The sequence below is a fragment of the Mixophyes fleayi genome, chromosome 5, assembly GCF_038048845.1.
Source record: "Mixophyes fleayi isolate aMixFle1 chromosome 5, aMixFle1.hap1, whole genome shotgun sequence".
NCBI lineage: Eukaryota > Metazoa > Chordata > Amphibia > Anura > Limnodynastidae > Mixophyes > Mixophyes fleayi.
The window spans coordinates 13233835-13255570 of NC_134406.1; the positions used below are offsets into that span (position 1 = coordinate 13233835).

Below are 21736 nucleotides of genomic sequence, written 5' to 3' on the forward strand. Positions count from 1 at the left end.
CAGGAAGCGTTTTCAGGAAAATTCTCATTCCAATACTGTTTCGTGACCCTGTGCGTTTCTCCACGTACTGCACGCACGAAACAGTTTGGTACTAGATCATACTAGAGTCAAGCTTTCACTATAATATTCATACTAATACATAGCTGCTGACCATACCGGCCTTTCCCGAAATGCTTATTTTTATTTCTAATTATAGTTTCCTATTCAGGTCATAACTGCTGATAAAGTAATGTGTCAGGAGAATGTCCTTTGACTTTACTGACAACAGCCGTCCTAACCTGCACTTTGCTGCTACAAATGCAGCGTTCGTAATGTCATACAATGTCAACTATTGTGTGGCACCCTGTGAAAACACGGGAAGCGGGTTGGGGCTATCTGAAACGTAATTAAATTAAATCGCAATTAAAAAAAAAAAAAAGTGTAAACCGTTCTAATTCATCAGATCACACCAGGATCTTTTGAAATGTCTGCACCAATGGGGAACATTTTAATTTAAAAAAATGCATTACAAAAACAAACATTACCAATTGTGCTCTCAGTATATAGAAAAAGGATAAATACATTTTGTTAACGGTGTTCAGACGCTAGTAAGGGCATTAATAATTATAACTTAGTATAAATCCTGGGTTTTTCACAGTTTAAGCCCAGGTGGCATTTTACAAATTAGGGCGCACTTTGTCCTTGCTTTTAACAAAGTGTTACAAGCGTGTTCTCAAAGTTTCACAACAGCATAGTGTACTATGTACCAATTGAGTGTCCTCATAGACCTCCATGATATTGTACGGAGTGATGTTTCTGGGAACGCTGTAATTGAAGAAACAGCGAAAAGGAGTGAACGCTTCTCAGAAAGTGTGTGTGTGTGTGTGTCTCTCTCTCTACAAGTCGATACTCTTGCATTATTTTTGGACTATCGTCTTTAAAGGGCAGTTAGAAGGCTTTAAGTAAGAATCCTAACAGGGAAAGTCACCTGCTTTTTTTTTTTTTCTTTTTACTCGTGTTATAAAACAATTCAAGTCAATAAAAAAAGATGAAACATTTTGGTAAACATACATACAATGGTTTCCCATCACTAACACAGTGGAGCCAGGAATTTTGGGGTCTGAACGAATATTTATGAGAATGCAGCCCAACGAGTCACCTAGAGTCAGTGACATTCTAAACGCTGATAGAAAAACCAACTAGAGAATGCTCTACTTCAGTGATGTCACCAACTCTTAGAGAAGTCATAGGCTGTATTCTAACGAACACTGGTTCAGCCCAAATACTGTGTAGGTGACAAATACACTTTAAAAGCAAATATTTCATCACTTCTGTATAAATATTCGTACTTTACACTGGCATTTCCCTGCTCAGAAGAGCTTACAATCTAATTGTGGTGCATAGTGCATAATAAATGGAGAGAGGGGGAGAGAACACAGGTGGACTGTATTAGTAACTCATAAAGCCAAATCTTTCTTATGGCGCTGCGTTTTCAGGTCTTAAACTACTGTTTCCAGGGTCTATTTTTCAGTCTATTTAAGATGTCGCACAGGTTAGACAAGTGATGGTTTCTTCGTTCTACAACTCAGAATCCTTCACATTTATTGTCACGACACCAATTAATGTTTTCTTGTTTTAGACACAGTAACTTTTCCTACAGCTCAGAAAACCGCTAGCGTGGAAAAGATGCTCAGAATACAGGGGACTCTGGGTAATCAGCACTAACCAAACTTAACAGACACCACCAGAAAGTCTGCCGTATTGGAGACCTGACTCCATGTCTTGCGATTTAAATAAAAACAGGACGGGATGACAAGTGTTGGACAACATGGAGACAGATAGGCAATACTGTGAGAATAAATAGCCTTCCACTTTAGCAGGTGAAAGGCTTTGCACCGGGAAACAGGCACTGGTTTTAGGTTCAGTAAAGTTACAGCCCTGATGTGCGTCCCTGATGGGATCTTGCAAAAGAATCACACTCGCCCATTTCATACCTCCTCCAGCCTCGGGGGCTTTTCGCTAGCTTGCTCCTTCTTTTCTGCATCGTCCAACACGACGGCTTTCGATGCCAATAACCCTTCGAATGAAAGAGAAAATGTATTACAATCCAGACCCTGCAGGAATTGTATCACGCTGGTGGAGCCTTCTCTGTATAATCAAAGAATTAAAGTTTGATCGCTGATTTCACAGTAAATTGACCAAGGGGGATGGAGCACATGGGCGGAGGTACAAGACTTGTTATGTAACGATAAGTCAGACCCCACCTTTTATAAAGCACTCTATAGCCAGTGAGATTAATTTACTGACCCGTCCTTCAGATCGGAAGCTCCTAATAATGATTAGGGTTTAAAGCACTGCGATACCTAAAAAGAACTACAGTAAATTTCAAGGATATTTCAAAATCATTTACATAGTGCAAAACTGGAAAGAATATGTAAACAAATGCGTGTAAACAATATCTGTATAATGGTTGAGTTCATAGGTTATGACTGTTCATTTGGGAAACTGGTTTATAAAAAGGAAGTGTGTACACCCTACTACCAATTACAGAAATTAGAAGTCACTTTGGCTTTTTGTGACCTGTGTGAAAGAACGGATGACTTTATACAGCTATAGAACAGCTTGATGACTTGTAATATAATTTGCATTAAGGAATACACTATCCCTTATAACATCATTGTTCTGAAAGTGTCTCATTATCACCCAGAAAGATTAACTCCAGTATGTCAATACATACTTGCCAACTCTCCCTGAATGTCAGGGAGACTCCCTGAAATAGGGGTGATCTCCCTCACTCCCTAAAGAGTCTGGCATTCTCCCTGATGCTGAGCCAGTACAAGACGTGGTTGGCTTCGCCATCTGTGGCATGATGACACAGTTCAGAAATTGTGTCCTATGTCCATGTATTGATGCCTATGGAGGTGGCCATTTTCATGGAGACCAAGATTTAATCAAAGACTGAAAAGTAAGACAACATAACTTCAGTAATGGACACATAAATGTAAAAGACACTTCAGTCTCTAGAGATTCATTAGCTGCTTTTTTTTATAGCATAGTTGTCTACTCTCCTGGAATGTCCGGGAGACTCCCGTATTTCTGGAAGACCTCCCGGGAGAGCAGGGCAACCTCCCAGTTCTCGCCCACGCAATAGATAAGTGGCAGGGGGCGGGTCTTAATGATGCAAATATTGTGTCATCTTAGCCCCACCCGCTGCTGTAATTGGTCAAAATTGTGATAATCGTTAAGGGTGGGTGCCAAAATGATGTGATTCGTCAAGCCTCGCCCCCGCACACCCACTTCCCCCGGGATCTCCCTGAAGCCAACGAGAAAAAGTTGCCAAGTATGTGTTAATAGCTGGGAATATTTGGGGGCAGTTTGCTCTGCTTGGGGCTTGTAGCATTAGTGATAAGTGGTTATTATGCTGGGAGATTCAAGCAGCCAGAATCCCCCATCTCAGAGATGAAGCACTTGGAGGAGAGATACATAATTGGCTTCTCTCTGCTGTGTGGGTTGAAGTACAGACAGCAGGCTGGGAGATTAGGGAGGAACAGATACATTGTGGATTAATGCTTCTACTCCAAAACATACACTAGGGCTTAGACTATAGCCCAGGCTCGAGTAAGAAGCTCACATTTTAGATCACAAATTAAAAACCATTATGTAATTCAACATACTTCGATAATCCTCTGAAAAGCAAGCTTACAGTCATGGCATGAACAATATATAAATGTTACATTGCAATCATTAGATGGAAAGCATTTTGTTGGCCTGCCACCAGGTTACACTAAGTGCAGTCTCTATAAACTGGACTGACCCTATACTTAGATTGGACCTTTACATACAGGCGGAGATAAGGACACGGTAACTTAACTATTTAGTTGTACACCTGCGCTAATTACTAAAGGATAATAGAAGGATACAAGGAAAGGTTTTCTGGCTAAAGAGAGAGAGAAAGATACACACAGGATAGGCAGACAGACAATGTGATCATCATCCCCTCCTATCAGGGAGTAGAGAAGATGTGTTATGTGCAACAGAGCTAAAATACAATGTGATGAGAACAGATTATTTATGTTTCACGGAATAGCTGATGAAGAACATTAAAGACCAACTAAGGCTCGCGTACTAACTGCAGAATACGCAGACATTATGTCAGGCTGCGTGTCCCCCCATCACACAGATAACTGTACGCCCACTTCCCAGTGTGGAATAACTATCTTACCACGTGCAGAATTGCTGACAAATATGGAACTGTACACGGTGGAAGGACACTTCAACGTCCTGCTTACCAACACCTTTTATAATACGGCTTGTCACAGCCTCAATCATGTGTAAATAAATCATGAAAGAGTGTGAGAGTAGATTGATACTTTCCCTTTTACACCTTTCATATGTTCGTCTATTTCATAGCGATTTCCTGCATAATATGCACCTGAAAGGCCCTCATCTATGTAGTGTGGAGACTGGAGGGAGGGGGAAAAGGCCTCTACAGCCTATGCTAGGTCTGGAACGTCAATGAGAACATACATTCTGCTCCAATTGAAGTCCTTTTACATATTTTGTCGCACAACAACAACTCTTGTTTTTGCATTTGCGCGCAATACAAAGGGTGAGCGCCCCCCATCCAACATTTAGCAAGCAAGGGCCCAATCTGCCCAGCTCCTCCCATCATGCGATAGAAATCTCAGTTTTCTCCCAAGTGCTCCATCCAGCTGGTTTTACTTGTCACCGGGCTCACAGAGCCCAACGGAGTCCTATTATAATAGAATAAACCATTGTTTTTCCTATTAGAACAGGCACTATGTGAGCACTACAGCCAGCAGTGTGTGTTAGACCACTGACCACCAGTCTGACCAGTCCTGGCAGGTGGGGGCAATAACCTACAACATTTTTCAATATTATTGCACAGTATAACACTGCCCCCACACGGCTACTTCTTAATGTCACCCGGCTGCCAAAATTCTCTGGGGACAACACTGAATCTATTACAGCCGCACAGACTGGGCCCTCTCTTGATGCATGGTCCAGGCCAATCCAACTAAGTGACATTTGAGCTGTTACTTCTGGCAATTGGCTATATAAGCCAATCTTCCACTGCGATTTGCCTAATATCCATATTAAGAGATGGATGCATAAATCTCACTACAAGAACCTTCCTATGTTCTATGAAACTGTTACTAAGGCTTTGTGCTCACGTTCGTTTAATTTTCATTTCTACACCGCTACATATTTCAGACGAATGGAACAGACGGAATTTCACTTCGAAATCTCTGGAGAGAGACGGAGTGCACATGACCATCTTTGCAAGGAGGACATATAACATGCTCTACTTTCTCTCATCTCTGCCCGGACAGCCGCTTTACAAAGGTGACCACGTGGACTGCATCTGCGATATCCATAGAGACCAGAGATTTCTATATGAAATTAAATCTCCCTTCCCTTCAAGTTTGGAATGAAAAGAAACACAATCGATCTCTGTGTACACAAACCCCAAGTCTGCTTGCAAAGTCTGGTCCATAACCACTTAATTTCCTCCCAAAGTCCTTCTGTCAGTGCTATACGTGTTGTAGCGCATTCATAATACAAAAGGATATGGCCTGGTAGCACGGTGCCACGTAATTAGGAAGGGGGTGTTCAGGTCAGGTTTTTCCACATAAAAAGAAAGTTTTTAAATGAACAGTGTCTCTAATACATTGCAGCAACACAAAAGCAGGGATAAGTGGTACTAGAAAGGAAATGTATCTTGGCAGCACTCAGCTGTTTGTCAGAGAAAGCAGAAATTGCATTCTCGGAGCTCAACTCAAGAGGCGGCTAAGTGCATGTGAAGAGGGCGCCAAGCGTGAGCTCTCCGAGTGTTTATAAGACACGTTCGTACAGGAAAAACATGGGGAGGGGAAGTGAATCAGTTACAATAATAAATCATTTAGTTACATCTTATAAATTAACATTTATCACTGGGATACTCCTGCTGGTCGTTTAGTCTATACAATTGGCTGGAAAAGACCACCCCCGAAAAGCAGAAATAAAGTATCAGTGGCAAAGATCTAAAATGTGATCAATCAAAATCTAAGTCATTAATGGTTATCGTTCAAGGAGCGCACCTACTTCTCGCTGCTAGGAACTGCCCTTGTAAGAGGGTGATGCCCCGAATTTTAAAGGGTTTTCTAAACTGAGCACAGTGTGATCTTCTACTGCTTCAGGGCCATCCTCGTCATTACATTTAAACTTTTCTGTTTTTCTCCTAAAATGTCGCTCACTTTAGCCTCATTTCTGGCTTAAACTAATAATGAGGATGAGGAGACTGTGAAATGTACAGTAGTAATAACTGTACTAAGGCATGCCTAAAAACACATGTTTTCATGTAGAAGGCGCAAGGGATGTCCCATTCAAAATATAGGGCAGAGGACAAATCTCTCCTAGGAATGCCCCCTTTAATGCCCCCTTTAATGCCCCCTTTAATGCCCCCTCTCCATCCCATCAATATAATTTAACCCCTTCGCTGCCAAGCACTTTTGGGCTCATCGCATATTTAATGTCTGCTGATCAAAAACGATCAGCAGGCAATAAACAGGGGAGCCATCATTTGAGAGGGGGACTACCCTCTTACAAACAAGGGTACCAGCAGCTATCTAAGTCCCAAGGACAGGAAGATAGAGGCTCTACAAGACCCTCCCCCTTATCCCTGGCATTTCACATAGACTTTAATGATTGTGCGAGTGCATACACGTTTCTAATGGAGGAAGGATTCCTAGACTCCGGCGCCTTCAGGAAACCCACAGATGACGGTGGGAAGGGATCTGTGGGTTTGCTTAACCCTTAATATGCAGAGAACTTTAGGGGGTCAAGTAGAGGATGACTCAAACTTAGCACTTAAGGGGTTATATTATACTGTCCTACAAAACGAGGCCTCTTCATTGTACGTGGGTGCATAATTCAGCACAATCATGCACCTAGCCCGGCTTTGGCAAGGAACGCAACAATGATTCCAGCTCCTCCCATTGCTTCAAGAACTATGCGCATTGCCTAAAAAACAAATGCACCTGGCATTTCTCTACGGGAGCTGCACATCTGCATTTTCATTAATGGACCTTTATCGTTGAGTATTATTAGGTGCATCCAACAAGCGTCCAAAAAGGATAATTTAAGAACGGCAAAATCTACGAAGCTGCCATACTTCTATATGTGCACGCACCTACTTGTCTGCCCAGCGCATTTCAAGGTGCATTGTCCGTTTCACGGGCTTTGGATGACTTTTCTATAAACAAGCATATGAAAGGTGCAATCTTACTATAAGTAGTAAGAGGATAGAGAATTGGCAGAGAATTTAAGTTCTTTTGTAGGGTGAAAAGGGGTCGAGCACATTTCCACAAATCAGGGAACACCCCTGCAAATCTACCGTCTCCACCACTTTATCTCATTTATAAAATACCTTGTCGATTAGTGCAAAACTAGGAACAGTTTAAGCTCATTAATTTTATCCTTGAAGTAGGAAGCACGATGGAAGACAGAGGGTTTGGTGTGAAGCATTGAGGAGAGAGTTAAATATATTAAAAAGGAATCTGGGTGGCGTGCCAAGCCCCCTAGAATCTCGGTAGCAGTGCTAGAAAAAAAAAAAAACAGGGCTCGGGGAGGCAGGGGTTTTCCAGACATTCAATTTTGTTATTTGGCATCCCATCTGACCCAGGTGGCGGTAACCTATGCCCCTTACCAGTCCATAGCATGGGTGGATCTGGAGACCCACCATGTTGGGACCCCCTCTATGGCATCACTCTGGGGCCTGGCTAATATAGATAGACCACCAGCTGCCTCCTCTCTTCAATCTCTTAAATTCTGCCCGTCGCTTTGGGACTCATGCCGGGACAAATATAAATTGTCCTCCCTTGTCTCACCTCTGACTCCTCTCTGGGGCAACCCACACTTCTCTCCTGGCAATTAAACACAGCAATTTAAACATTGAATAAGGGCGGGAGTGCGGGTGGTTTCGGACCTGGCAGTCAATCAAACTTGGGCTTCTATGTCGGAACTTCTTCATAGGTTTGAACCGTTTCGTCCGCATTTTTTTTTTTTTTTTGAGAACTTCCAGGTCCGACACTTTGCCATGTCTATGCCCGCCCAGGAGGTTCTTCGGGCCCCGACATCCTTTGAGTATATGTGTTGACATTCCCTAAAGGGATGATCTCCCAGATCTATAATTGGCTCATAGACTATACCTTCGATACTCCAGGTCGACATGAGAGGGAATGGGAAAATGACCTGGGACCTCCTCCAGATGAGTCATGCTGGGAGGAGATCAGGGAGGGGATTGCCAAGAGCTTGATTTCTACATTAATTAACGAAACCGCATATAAAGTGTAGTATAGGTGGTACTATACGCCTGATAAGTTGTCTTGAATGTTTCCTACGGCCACTCCGAGCTGCTGGTGGGAATGTGGCAAGAGAGGTACGATGTTACACATATGGTGGACCTGCCCTCGCATAGTTCCTTTCTGGAACATGGTTCTTATCCTTATAAACTCTGTGTCAGAACAACAGATAAATAAGGACCCCTGGTCATTCCTTCTCTCTCGCCCTATACCTGATGAGAGTGCGCCTTCTAATAAGTTTATCTCCCACATCTTGGCAGCAGCTAAATCCCTAATAGCGAAACATTGGAAAGACCCTAGGGCTCCATCTATGCAGGAATTACGGTCCTACATAGGACATGTCGCAAGCATGGAGAGTATAACGTGTTACCTTCATGATAAATCATATAATTTCGATAAGGTGTGGGCCCCGTGGTTTTTTCTAGAAAGCCGTAGCTGCCTTTCCAGTACGGCTCCCCCTCCTGCAGATGGAATATAGCTTTTGGGCCGCTTCCGGATCCCCTGGGCTGGATATGGCGCGCTGCCGGTGAGTAATGTTTGTATGCTAGTTTTCTTTTTGGTAGCCAATGTAGCCGTGTGGCTTAGCTTTTCCTAGCAATGTTCCAAGTTTGATTATTTACTTATCAACAATATTGTTAACAGTACTTGTGCCTTTCTACCTCCCACCCCTCCTTCTTGCTCTTTGCCCCTCCCCTCACCCCCATTCCCCATGATATAAAAGTATAAAGCATAGGAGGCGAATATTAAGATTTTAATGTCAAACGTGTTGATTGTGTCTTTCCTGTTGTTTCCTCTTTAAATAAAGAGTTTAAAAAAAAAAAAAAAAAGGAATCTGGGGTTACAAACAGCGATGAGAGACTGGAAGAGAAATATATTTATCTTACCAGTGTCCAGTGCATTTTATTAGTGGAATATTTGGGGAAGTCATGAAAGGTAGAAGACTTTCACCAATGCTGTTCAACATTAAGGAAGAGTTTTTGAAGGCAGTGCACTTAGTGTGCCACGGCTGAGACTGTGGTCCACGTGGCGTAAAATGAGTAGCTGATGCCACTTGATCGGGGCTGCTGCTAGTGTGTAATTAAGATACGCATCTGGCTAATCAGGGAAGGAGAATGTAAATTTCAGGAGAAGAGGTGGAGGAGAGACAGCAGGTGGTCAGGAAATGTCAGGGAGTGAAAGTGGTAATGAAATCAGAAACAAAACTAAGCTAGAGAAGACAACATCGAGGCTCTGGTCATCAAGTAGAGTCAGTCCCCCGAGCGAGACCAAGAGAATAGGATAGAGAGTAATTTAGACGAGGGAAAGAGAATGCGGGTCATCCACTGGGATGTTGAAATTACCCAAGATGACGGTGGGGATATCAAAAGGAGAAAAAATAAATTAGGGGAATAAACATATGAAATTACTTGGCCCAAGGTAGTGAGTTTCTGGATATAGCAGGTGAAGATTGTAGCTGGTCGTGCCCAGATGTTGTCCAGCCACATTGTCCAACTGTGACTTTCCATCACTTTGCATATTAATCACTTAGAAGGGAAATCCCAGTCTCATCACTCCCGATAACTGTATCTCCCCCGTGTGATACTCAGGGTTATGGCAAGACGCATGGGAACAAATCAGTCAGCTGACCACAGGGACACTGGTGCTGAGAGTTACCATTGATAACAATCTGGCTACTTGTACAATTTGCTTTATCGATAAATAAGAGTAAAACAATACCTGTTATTTTGTTCAGCCGCGCACGCTTCGCTTGAAAGGAACTGGCTTGGCTTATTTTCCTCTTCAGTAAAAGCTCCTCTTCTCGTTGCTGAAGGGGCAGTTTTGGAACCTCTTCTAACGCCAGTTCTGGTTTCACAAGATAAAATTTATGTTCAGTCAAAACGGAACTATGAAATTTCTGAGCTTTAATTCATAAACAAACTACGATGCCTCCATAAATAACACGTAAAGGAAACACATCAGTAAAAGAAAGATAATTACAAGGAAAACAGGTTTCTCACACGAGTAGGATTCAATATTTTGGCTTCTAAGAAGAGCCCAGATCAAGAGGTGATCATTTGTGGGCACATTTGGCAGTAGCTCATCTTGCTGAGGTTTAACAAGGAAAAGTGGCTGAGGTGACTTTGATATGAAGTCCAAAGAAAAATCACTAAACTAGGGGCAACAATGAAGGAAAGCATCGATTCTACTAGGGGCTGGCTGCGCTGGTCCCATGGTGGGTTACCTTAAGCTGGGCCACCGGCATTTTTTCCCCTTTTAAAATGTTCCCAATAGGCTTTTGAGCCATGTCTTGCCTCCCCCAGGCTAAAATTTGCCAGCCAGCCCCCAGATTCTACTATGATGATGTAGGCACATTTAGTAGACATGCAAGATAAGACATAAAACCAAAACAGAATCACGATTATAACAACTGGAAGGGTCATAAAGTACATTCGTTACGGAAACTGATACGATGGATCCCCATTGATATGTTGGAATACTCTGTCAATGTCACCCGTACGTTCCAAAAATTCTAAAATCCACTCCTGGTGTGTTACATGACTACAATTTAGGGAACAGGGCATTATAATGAGCATTACCTATTTTATTATTATTACGCTGTAGAGCTTGTCCTGCTCAGTAAAACAAGTCCTCAAACACTGCCAAGGGATTTTAGAGGAGCAAGAATATGTCAGTCCACCGGCTTCTAGCCCAAGGTTTCCCAAACCCGGTCCTCAAGGAGCCCCCACAGTGCAGGTTTCCCAGCTGACCAGTGAATTAGGACCACCTGTGGGTTTGTTACAATGTGTCCAGTCAGTAATGATTACACCTGTGCTCCAGCAAGGAGAGATGGAAAACCTGCACTGTTAGAGCTTCCCGAGGACTGGGTGTGGGAAACTCTGATCTATATTATTTCTATCCCCATTACAAGCAGACGAGACTTGACCATTTTCTGACGTTCCTATCATCATCATCATTTATTTATATAGCACCACTGATTCCTCAGTGCTGCACAGAGAACTCATTCACATCTGTCTCTGCCCCAGTGGAGCTTACAGACTAAATTCCCTAACACATACACAGACACACACAGACAGAGACACAGAGAGGGAGAGACTAGGGTCAATTTTTGATAGCAGCCAATTAACCTACCAGCATGTTTTTTGGAGTGTGGGAGGAAACCGGAGCACCTGGAGGAAACCCACGTAAACATGGGGAGAACATACAAACTCCACACAGATAAGGCCATGGTCGGGAATTTAACTCATGACCCCAGTGCTGTGAGGCAGAAGTGATAACCACTGAGCCACCGCGCTGCCCTGATGCTATCTCATAGTAGTATCACAACCCTCAAATCTATCACTTAACCCATCGACCACAAGCTCAAGCCCTTTACATCACGGATATGTTTCTCAAGATCAAACCACATTGGTGCAGATCTAGCAGCACATTAAGCAATGGGCTGCTGGGGGTTAGTAATTTCTTAAATGGAAGGTCAATTAGAAAGATCCTCAGATAATGGGAACTGAAACTGACAGTACCTCTACTATGAGGTTAGCAATGGAATCGCAAAAGGGGGACCAGTAAATATTGATTAAATGCACCAATTTGTGTCTGTCACCTCTGACATAGATTAGAGGCTCTAAGCAGATTGCCTGCAGTAAGTCTGGGGTGGGATACCAAAACGACACCACCATATATCAGTTCTCTATGTTGTGTACATACAGACAAATTTTTGATATGTTTCCACATTTTCAAAAGGAAGACTAATGTTCCTCATTTGCGAATATACATATGTTTAGGGATTGGGTCCTCTACAAGTTATCACAATCACTCCCCCCCCCCCCCCCACATTTACATCCTACACCTAGTAAAATGATGCCATGTGTCCCGATTCTCCTCCAATACAGTCTAACTCGCAATGAATTTCCCATAAATCAAACAACTGCTTTTACCAAATTATCAGGATAAATGATAGGCCATTTAACTTTTTGTTTTTATCTTCTTTGGCACCAAAAAAGGAAATTTGGAGTGGATTTTATGGACTGGTCAACCATAGGTCACATGGGTGTCCTAGTCATTTATTTCAAAATGAATATCCCCTACTCTAGTAGAACGCCCATTATGGAAACATTATTGTGAATAATAATATTACAAAACACAACACAATGGAAATTCCTCAGGCACATACCACAGCAACATCAGCACTACAAAATAAATATTACAGGACATATAATCAGTATGTTACCCATAGCGACCAGAGATTTGATTATCCTTCTGAATTTATAATGGGCGGCGCCATCTTTTTCCTGTGCACCGTTATTTTAGAAACAAGTAACCTTTCACTACAAAGACCTTGTTATAAACCATGTATATCACACCAAGTCATCATTATATTAGGACATTTATGTGTAACTCTGTTTGAGCGCTATCCTCTTGTGTGGCCTATTCGTTTGTCAACCTTACCAGCTGTGTTGTCAATGCTCCGCCTCCATCAACTCCCCACTCAAGGGGGAGGGCCATCGACAACACAGCATGCTAGATGACAGAGGCCCACCTTCGTACGAGAGGGGAACACAGCACAGACCCTTTGCAGTATCTTGGGGAAGGCTCTGGATCAGGGAATAATTTTCGCTTCTCTTACAGAAATTCACCCAAAACTTAATTTGTAGTTCTGCGTGCAGCTATCCTTTAATAACGAACTGGAGAACGGTGTTTGACCTGTTAATATCTGAAGCTGAATTTAATAACACTGCAGTTTTGTACCCAGGTTCCGGCTGGACGTCGGCTCTTCTTCCTTCTCGTGATCCATAGGTTTACAGAGCAGGGCGTCTTCTTTCTTTAATGACGCTTTATGTAATTTTCTCTCCTCTTTGTCCTTATTGCTGTTCACGCTGGTCCTCGGTTTGTTTCCGGACTTATTCTTCGCTGCTGCTGCAGCCGCTTTGACTAACGCGATCCAGTCCTAGATAAAGAGATCAGACTTATCAAACCAAACAGAATATAAAAAGTAGGATGATCTCATTATCATTTACAATATAAATACTCTACTTGTTACACTTGGTCTCTAGTACAGCGATGGGCAGCAGGCGATCTAAGTACGCAGCCGGCCCCCTAATATTTACCTGCGGTCCCCGGCTCCTTTCCCTACACGGTCAGATTTGTTTGTGTACAATCCCTGCTGATATGTTATAACAGAGTCTCTTTCTTTCATTAAATGTATTGATTTAATGTATTATGAAATGAAGGGTAATGTGCGGCCCCTTTGAAGGCGAGAGGGCCGCCCATGCGTCCACTGCAATGTACAGGTTACCTATCACTGATATAGTCATTTTGTCAACTGAAAAACCACATGTAAAAGGCCTGGAGAGGTACGGTATTATTACCATTTATATAGCGCCACTAATTCTGCAGCGCTGTACAGAGAACTCACTCACATCAGTCCCTGCCCCATTGGAGCTTACAGTCTAATTCCCTAACATACACACACACACACACACACACACACAGACACAGACAGACAGACAGAGACAGACTAGGGTCAATTTTGTTAGCAGCCAATTAACCTAACAGTATGTCCTTGTAGTGTGGGAGGAAACCGGAGCACCCGGAAGAAACCCACACAAACACGGGGAGTACATACAAACTCCTCACAGATAAGGCCGGGAAATGAACTCATGACCCCAGTGCTGTAAGGTAGAAGAAGTGCTAATATCCACTAAACCTTGTCGTCTCATAGGAAACAACTGCTAATTTCACAAATATACATGTAAATTACCAAGGATTTCTTAGAACTAAATACGTTTCACATAAAGCTGAGATAGAGAGTTGGGCATTTTTTTTTGCATGCATACCAGATTTCCTGCCTGTATTTCTACTGATTTGCCGAAATCCAAAGATGTCTGAAAACAAAAACAAAATCCTGTATTTTCCAACATAACATGTGTACATACAATGTGGATTACATTGTATGGGAAGGTGTGTATACATAATAAAATGTATATATATTTATTTTTTTAATGTTACTTGTATTTTAGATGTAGTGGTCCTATACACTGATTAGTCACAACATTAAAATCCCCGACAAGTGAAGTGAATAACATTGGTTATCTTGTTACAATGGCACCTGTGTCAAGGGGTGGGGATATATAAGACAGCAAGTGAACAGTCAGTTATTGAAGTTGATGTGTTGGAAGCAGGAAAATGAGATAGTGTAAGGATCTGAGCAACTTTGACAAGGGTCAAACTGTGATGGCTAGACGACGGTGTCAGAGCATCTCCAAAACTGCAGATCTTGTGGGGCGTTAATGGGTGCAGTGGTTAGTACCTACCAAAAGGAAGGACAACCGATGCACCGACGACTGGGTCATGGGCGTTGAAGGTTCATTAAAGTTAATGGTCAGCAAAGGCTAGCCCGTCTGGTCCAATCCCACAGAAGAACTATTGTAGCACAAATTGCTGACAAGTTAATGCTGGCTATGATAGAAAGGTGTCAGAGCACACAGAGCATCGCAGCTTGCTGCGTTATGGGGCTGCGTAGCTGCAGATTGGTCAGAATGCCCATGCTGACCCCTGTTCACCGATGAAAGTGCCTACAATGGGCATGTGAACGTCAGAACTGGACCATGGAGCAATGGAAGAAGGTGGCCTGGTCTGAAGAATCCGTTTTCTGTAACATCATGTGGACGGCCGGGTGCGTGTGCATTGTTTACCTGGGGAAGAGATGGCACCAGGATGACCTATGGGAAGAAGGCAGCTGGCGGTGGCAGTGTGATGCTCTGTGAAATGTTCTGCTAGGAAACCTTGGGTCCTGGCATGTGGATGTTACTTTGACACGTACCACCTACCTAATGATTGTTGCAGACCAAGTACACCCCTTCATGGCAACGGTATTCCCTGATGGCAGTGGCCTCTTTCAGCAGGATAATGCCCCTGCCACAATGCAAACATTGTTCGAGAATGGTTTGAGGAACATGACAAAGAGTTCAAGGTGTTGACTTGGCCTCCAAATGCCCCCTAATCGTAACTTAAAGGATCTGCTGCTAACGTCTTGGTGCCAGATACCACAGGACACCTGAAGAGGTCTTGTGGGGTCCATGCCTCGATGGGTCAGAGCTGTTTTGGTGGCACGAGGGGGATCTACACATTATTAGGCAGGTGGTTTTAATGTTGTGGCTGATCAGTGTAAAATATTTGGAGATCAAATCATTTAACATGATATAATATCCTGAAAGAATAATAAAGTAAATGGTTGGTGTGTTAAGGATCATTATTGCTGGACAAGCTTCCACTACTCTTGTGATCTCACTTCTCTGAATAATTCACAACTGGACGTGGCACAACCCAAAACTGTGAACAACAATTCTCTGATGTTTATACTTACTATATCCACCATGTTCTCTCACCTCTGCATGAGGGGGAGGGGCCTAACTAACCCAACAGGAAGAGAGTGAGTGACAGTTTGGAAGACTTGCTTTGCAGGAATGTATTGTGGGGATCGGTATACCCAGGCAGGACCAGTGATGTTACAACAGGCCAAATCACTGGTCTGAGCTTCCTGACCTGTATTGAAAATCTCATTGTGCTAAAGATGTGGGAGAGGCTTTATTTGTCTTACCAGAATTTTAGGGTCATGGTTCAGATCTGAAAATATCAGTTTTGGGGCCTAATATTCAATTAAAATAGAATAATCAAGCATCAATGAGTCTCATAAACTAACACTGCATTTAGTTGCAACATTTGCAGTAAATCACAGCAACCAGCATGCTGAAGATAAGCAGCCAACTTACCTCATCTAGAAATATACATAAAAAAACAAGATACAATGTTCATACTTTCCCACAACTTTATTTATTGTATTCTAAGCCCCAAATGCACATTACACTGATTAATCTGCCCCTCTGTGGCTTGTAGCTGATAATGCAAACACACCTACCAGTGACAAAGTGATATAATCACCAAAATACAATGTATAACAACAAATCCCACCCTAGATATGATCCTCACCTGGCCTTTAGCATCTTCCGGCATGTATTTCAGGTGCATCTTTTTCAGGCATCGAATAACACCGTCATAAAACTGGACAGTATAGGTTCCTAAAATAGGTTAAACATACATTATAAACGCAATGAAAAACGACAAAAGGGCAAATATGGATAAAACGTTAGATAGTAGCGTATCATAAGTATTGTGACATTAAGAAACAGCTGACATTTAGAAACACAACACCTAATTGACTATGCAATAACATATAAAATAATAGATAAATGGTAAAAACTTATATCACTTATTTTTTAAAAAAATATCACTATATCATCCATTATATTAAGTAAACCAAGTCTAAAGGACCACTAAACCAGAACAATTACATTTATTATGAAGGTTCATTGTTGACTTGACATTCCACACAATTATTAATTCTCTGCCCCCTTACAGGCAGCTGTAAGCCCCCCCCCCAGAATCCTGATGGGATCCGATACAGGACATAAAGCTGATAATACAGTCATATGCGTTACTGTGACATCACTGGCCCCGCCCCTGTGTCTGAATCAACCAATCCATACAGTTCATTTCCGCTGAGCAAAAGCTGAGCTGTAGAAGCCACCAGTGCAACCTCCAGAGGCGAGAGAGCGCACGGTGGACAATTTTATATATATTACTACTCCAGATATCTTACTCAGCTCAGTAATACACCACCTGTGCTTTATATTAATATCAAATATTGGCTTTGTTCCATTACTGATACCACACCTGAACAAACATTATAAAAACGTTGCATCACACCACTAAGTCTGTCACAATTGGGTCTTTACAACCATCGTTGCTGCAGTTTGACACCCCATTACGAGTCCCTAATTTTGTACCATAAAAATGTTCTAAAGCTGAACCTTTTAATATGAATGCATGTTATCTATCACTGAAAAATCTATAGGATTTGCAGCCCGGTGAGGATCTTGACAGTTTTAAGATAAAAGCTTCCTAACTAGAATGAAGAAAATCCACACTACAATCTCACATTTTATTTATGTTCTCAATGACGCTGGAGTCGTCTCAAGTATCGAACGTTTTATTGTGTGATTACACTAGAAGATGAAAGGCAGACAATGCAATACTTCAGAGTAACAGAAGGTGGCGCTGTGCTCCAGTAACAGACACGGACCAAGCAATTCTGAACCATCATCATTATTTATTTATATAGCGCCACTAATTCTGCATCTTACAAGTAGGAAAAAAATACACACTTACACAGACAAATATAAAACACAGTACATCAGTAACCACGGCTCTTAAAACTGAAAAACATTGGATGTATGATCTTAGTTTTATATAAAAGGTGCAATTTACACCCCAAACTTCCCACATAAGATTTGTAGCAGCCTCCTATCACTACTCTGCTAGGGAACCCTATATAACTCTCGGTCTGTGGCTTCCTTCTGCCTCCTTTCCCCTCCTCACATCATGTCACTGCCCCTGTCACATGCAGCCCAGTCCTCAGTAACACATCATATATCTCCTGATATACTCTGTGCTGCTGGAGGACCCTGCTCCTTCCACTGTATAACTCTGTCTGTGGCTTCCTGCTGCCTCCATTCTCCTCCTCACATCATGTCACTGCCCCTGTCACATGCAGCCCTGTCCTCACTAGCACATTACTCATCTCCTGATATACTCTGTGCTGCTGAGGACCCTGCTCCTTCCACTATATAACTCTCAGTCTGTGGCTTCCTGCTGCCTCCATTCCCCTCCTCACATCATGTAATTGCCCCTGTCACATGCAGCCCTGTCCTCACTAACACATTACTCATCTCCTGATATACTCTGTGCTGCTGAGGACCCTGCTCCTTCCACTATATAACTCTCAGTCTGTGGCTACCCCTCGCCCCACCATGATTATGCATCTTTCACATGCAACCCAGTTCTCACTAACATAAATCACACAAATGAAAAGTTCACAGTCTCCCATAAGATCACAACCCCCAACCCCTGATATATAATGTGCTGCTGTGAACAATCTAATAATCCGATTGGCTGATATACTGGGCATCTAAGACGAGTAGGAGATGAAGAATGAATACAAAAAGAAGCCCTGATCCTAGACAAATACTGTTACTAAGATAAAACAAGTTAATATGTAACTCTGCCATTTTACTGAGCAACATCCACTAAACAGGAGAGGTACTGAAAACATGGCTAGTTCACGGACATCCAGAGCCATAGCTTAGATCTATATATACTATGGAAAAAGAAAGACCTGAGAAAGAGAAAAGACAAAAAGTCAACAGCTGAACACTCAGCTGTCAAGGTGAAAATAGATAGAAATAACTTTCTTTGGGGGTAGAATTCCCTGGAAAGTCCCAATATATACTGAGGACATAAGAAGGGGTTTGTTATAACCAATAACATCCACGAACTAGAGGAAACTAGGACAGATGAACATAAACAAGGGTCAGAAGCACAGAGACACTACCGCCAGGTAAGAGTCCACTTCCCATATGGCCGCCCCTCCCCCACCGTTCTGGTAGTTGGGAGTAGATGGGTTTAATGCAAAATGAATCTTTTGAATGGAGTTATACATTGAACATACTGTATATGTTTCAGTGTATTAATATATGACATGTACTATTCCTGATGTGACATAATATGCTTATCTACTATATAAATGCCTAGTGGCGTGTGTGGGAAAAAAAAAAAACCAAGCTGCAGCGCCACCTGCTGGGCAGAGTTATACACTGACCTACATATTTCTTGAAGGAGAATTGACAGTTGGTTGTGGCTGGTGGTTGCCGGGGGTGACAGTGGGGAGTTTTTAACACCTTAAGTAGCTTGATGAAGGATGTGGCGATGAAGATAAAGGATGAGGTGATGGAGAAAAATTATGAGGTGGTGACATGTGGACAAAACCACGTTAAAAAAGGGTGCTTGTGTCGGTAAGTAACGCTCTTCCCCTGAGGAGGCCTGGGCAAGGCCCAAATGCATGACAAGAACCTTTTTAACACCTTAAGTAGCTTGATTTGAGTATCCTTGAGTATCATGCACAGGTTAACTTGTAATTATATATAGACGCATCATACTACAAACCTTCCTTGTTTATGGTCTCAATCCGGGCAGGATAATAGCGACAATCAGTCCAACGAGCGAGGACCTCTTCTCCTTCCTTGAAATCCTACAAAATGGATAATGGTTAACAGTTTACAATTAAATGTACGGTAGAAAGGATTCCATTTAAGAAACTAAACGACCTAAATGAGGGGTCAATTACCTTTCTATCCCAGCCTGGGATGTACAATAGTTTCCAGGAGGAAATATATTTGCGTTTCTTAAACTGAAGTTGGCAAAAGATCTGTTGCTGGTTTACCACCATGAATGGTACCAGAAGTACAAATATGGGGCTACTACTGTTGTCTACACAAATGTGCTTCTTTGGTGACCAGGATTTATCAACAAACAATACATAAAAAGGGGCTCCCTAGTTTCGTAAAGGAGGCTCCACTTTTTTAAATATGGGGTGGCCCTGCATATTTTGCAAATGGGTGGGTGGGGGGAAATTTGGATCTAAAAGAGCTGCCCCCTTGTAGTTATGTAAATATTGTGGGGGTTTTATCACGATTGATAACCAGACAAGTAGTAAACTGGGGCACTCTAGTTTGAAAGAGGAGATTCCCGTCTTTCAAACAAAGGTGCCCCCTTTTTTTAAGCAATGTAGGGGGGAGCAGGATTGTGACTTTAAAAGAGCCACCAATTCTAGTTAAACAAATAAATAAATACATTTAGGCTGTTCTTTTATTTCAGAGACATTTAAATATGATTAAAGGTCATTTTCAAATCTGAAATCATTATCAAAAATATATTGACATATTCACAAAGCAGCCTGCCCTTCCATACTGAATAATGGGGCGAGAGGAAGGGATTACTGCAGAAGTGCCGAAATCACAAAACATCTGCAAGTGATGTCACCCGAGCAGGTTCAATTACCCAGGAAACACACATCATATAGGAACGTTCAAATCATCTAATGAAGATTATGTCTCAATCTGTGTAACCCATGCTGTGTTTTATTTTCAGTGTCGTGTTGGCATATTTGCAACATTTTATGATATTTTTATTATTATTATTATTATTATCGTGTTATTATTTTACAATAATTTCCTGGAACCGCATGCTGCCAGGCAGGTGAATTTAATCTGGTTACAAATGACACAGTCTCTAGCCAGACCACAGAAAACGGCAATCATGGTCTTCTTATCGAACTTGGTTAATTCTAATTTCTGACAATGTTGTATATTCCTCTTTAGTAAATATTATTAATCCCATAGAACAATAATACCAATAATAAGCAGTGACAATTGCATCTAATACACAGGAAGAGAGGTACTATACTGTGCAGCTGGTCCATAATGTAATACAGCCACTTTCCAGAGGACACATCGTTACAATCTGCACCAAGGGACAGCTCTACAACTGTGTCATATGCATCTTTTTACATAAAACCGCTTGGAGAAGAGCCATGAAGGTAAAATACACAGATATACCCTGACTTTATGCTCCAAATCGGTTAATGGGCTTCGACAAAGGTCTGTTAGTGCGGACGCAGGATATAATTTATAGTATGATATATATCACATATTAACAAAGCTCTACTATTACGAAACGTACGTCGATTAACACCCTGACTTGTCAGTCTGATACCTTGGTGGATCGGCAGCAGACAATGATATGCATCTGATTAGATACCTAATAAATGAGTGTGTTTGAGTGCGAGTATGTGTGGAGCCATCAATTAAACTAGAGAATAGTGAACATATTTATATAACCAAGTTGACTTGTGCATTTCACATACTATTGAGAGCAAACTGGGTCTACATTAAAGAGATTTTGATGGAACAACATAGCTAGGCATATTGTATAACCCGAACCTAAATATATTGTTTCTGCAGATTACAGTGCAGACTACAATTTAAAATACGGAATACAATTTATCATTTGATATATACAGTATGGGCTATATACAGTATGTGTCATTAAGGAGAGTAAAGCATAAAAAAGGAGTAACTTTGCACCTGGGCAAAACCATGTTTCATTGGAGGGGGAGGTAAAATGTGGGGACAGATTTATAGTTGGATACGGCATATCCTAGATCAACTTTAAATGTCAGTGTAAAAACAAAGCTATCAAGTATGTGTGTTACATGAAAAAACAGCCACTAATTAACTTATGTGCAAAATAATAAACTAATTTGCACCCCTTGCATTGCAACATGGTTTGTCCCAGAGACCATTTACTTCTTTTTTTGCCTTACTTTCCTTAATGACTCAGGCCCTATATCTCTAGAAAATGATGCATATATTACCAGCCCTATAAATGATTAGTTATATTTAACCAGAATTTGTGCATTATTGCAAAAATTCTGATATGAGCCT

The 21736-nt window shown here is 41.8% G+C and overlaps 1 protein-coding gene across 1 annotated transcript in view; it reads right to left on the reverse strand.

The window, feature by feature from the left end:
* Window positions 1-1967: 1967 nt before the first annotated feature.
* The window catches only part of LOC142158080 (PHD finger protein 20-like protein 1), a 42262-nt gene continuing 22493 nt past the window's right edge, over window positions 1968-21736 (reverse strand). Inside the window, exons 4-8 of the mRNA XM_075211693.1 lie at window positions 19398-19482; window positions 16326-16414; window positions 13086-13284; window positions 10059-10184; window positions 1968-2056 (exon numbers count right to left, since the gene is read on the reverse strand). Of these exons, the coding sequence (XP_075067794.1) occupies window positions 1968-2056; window positions 10059-10184; window positions 13086-13284; window positions 16326-16414; window positions 19398-19482 (588 nt within the window). The remainder of the gene's footprint in view (window positions 2057-10058; window positions 10185-13085; window positions 13285-16325; window positions 16415-19397; window positions 19483-21736) is intronic.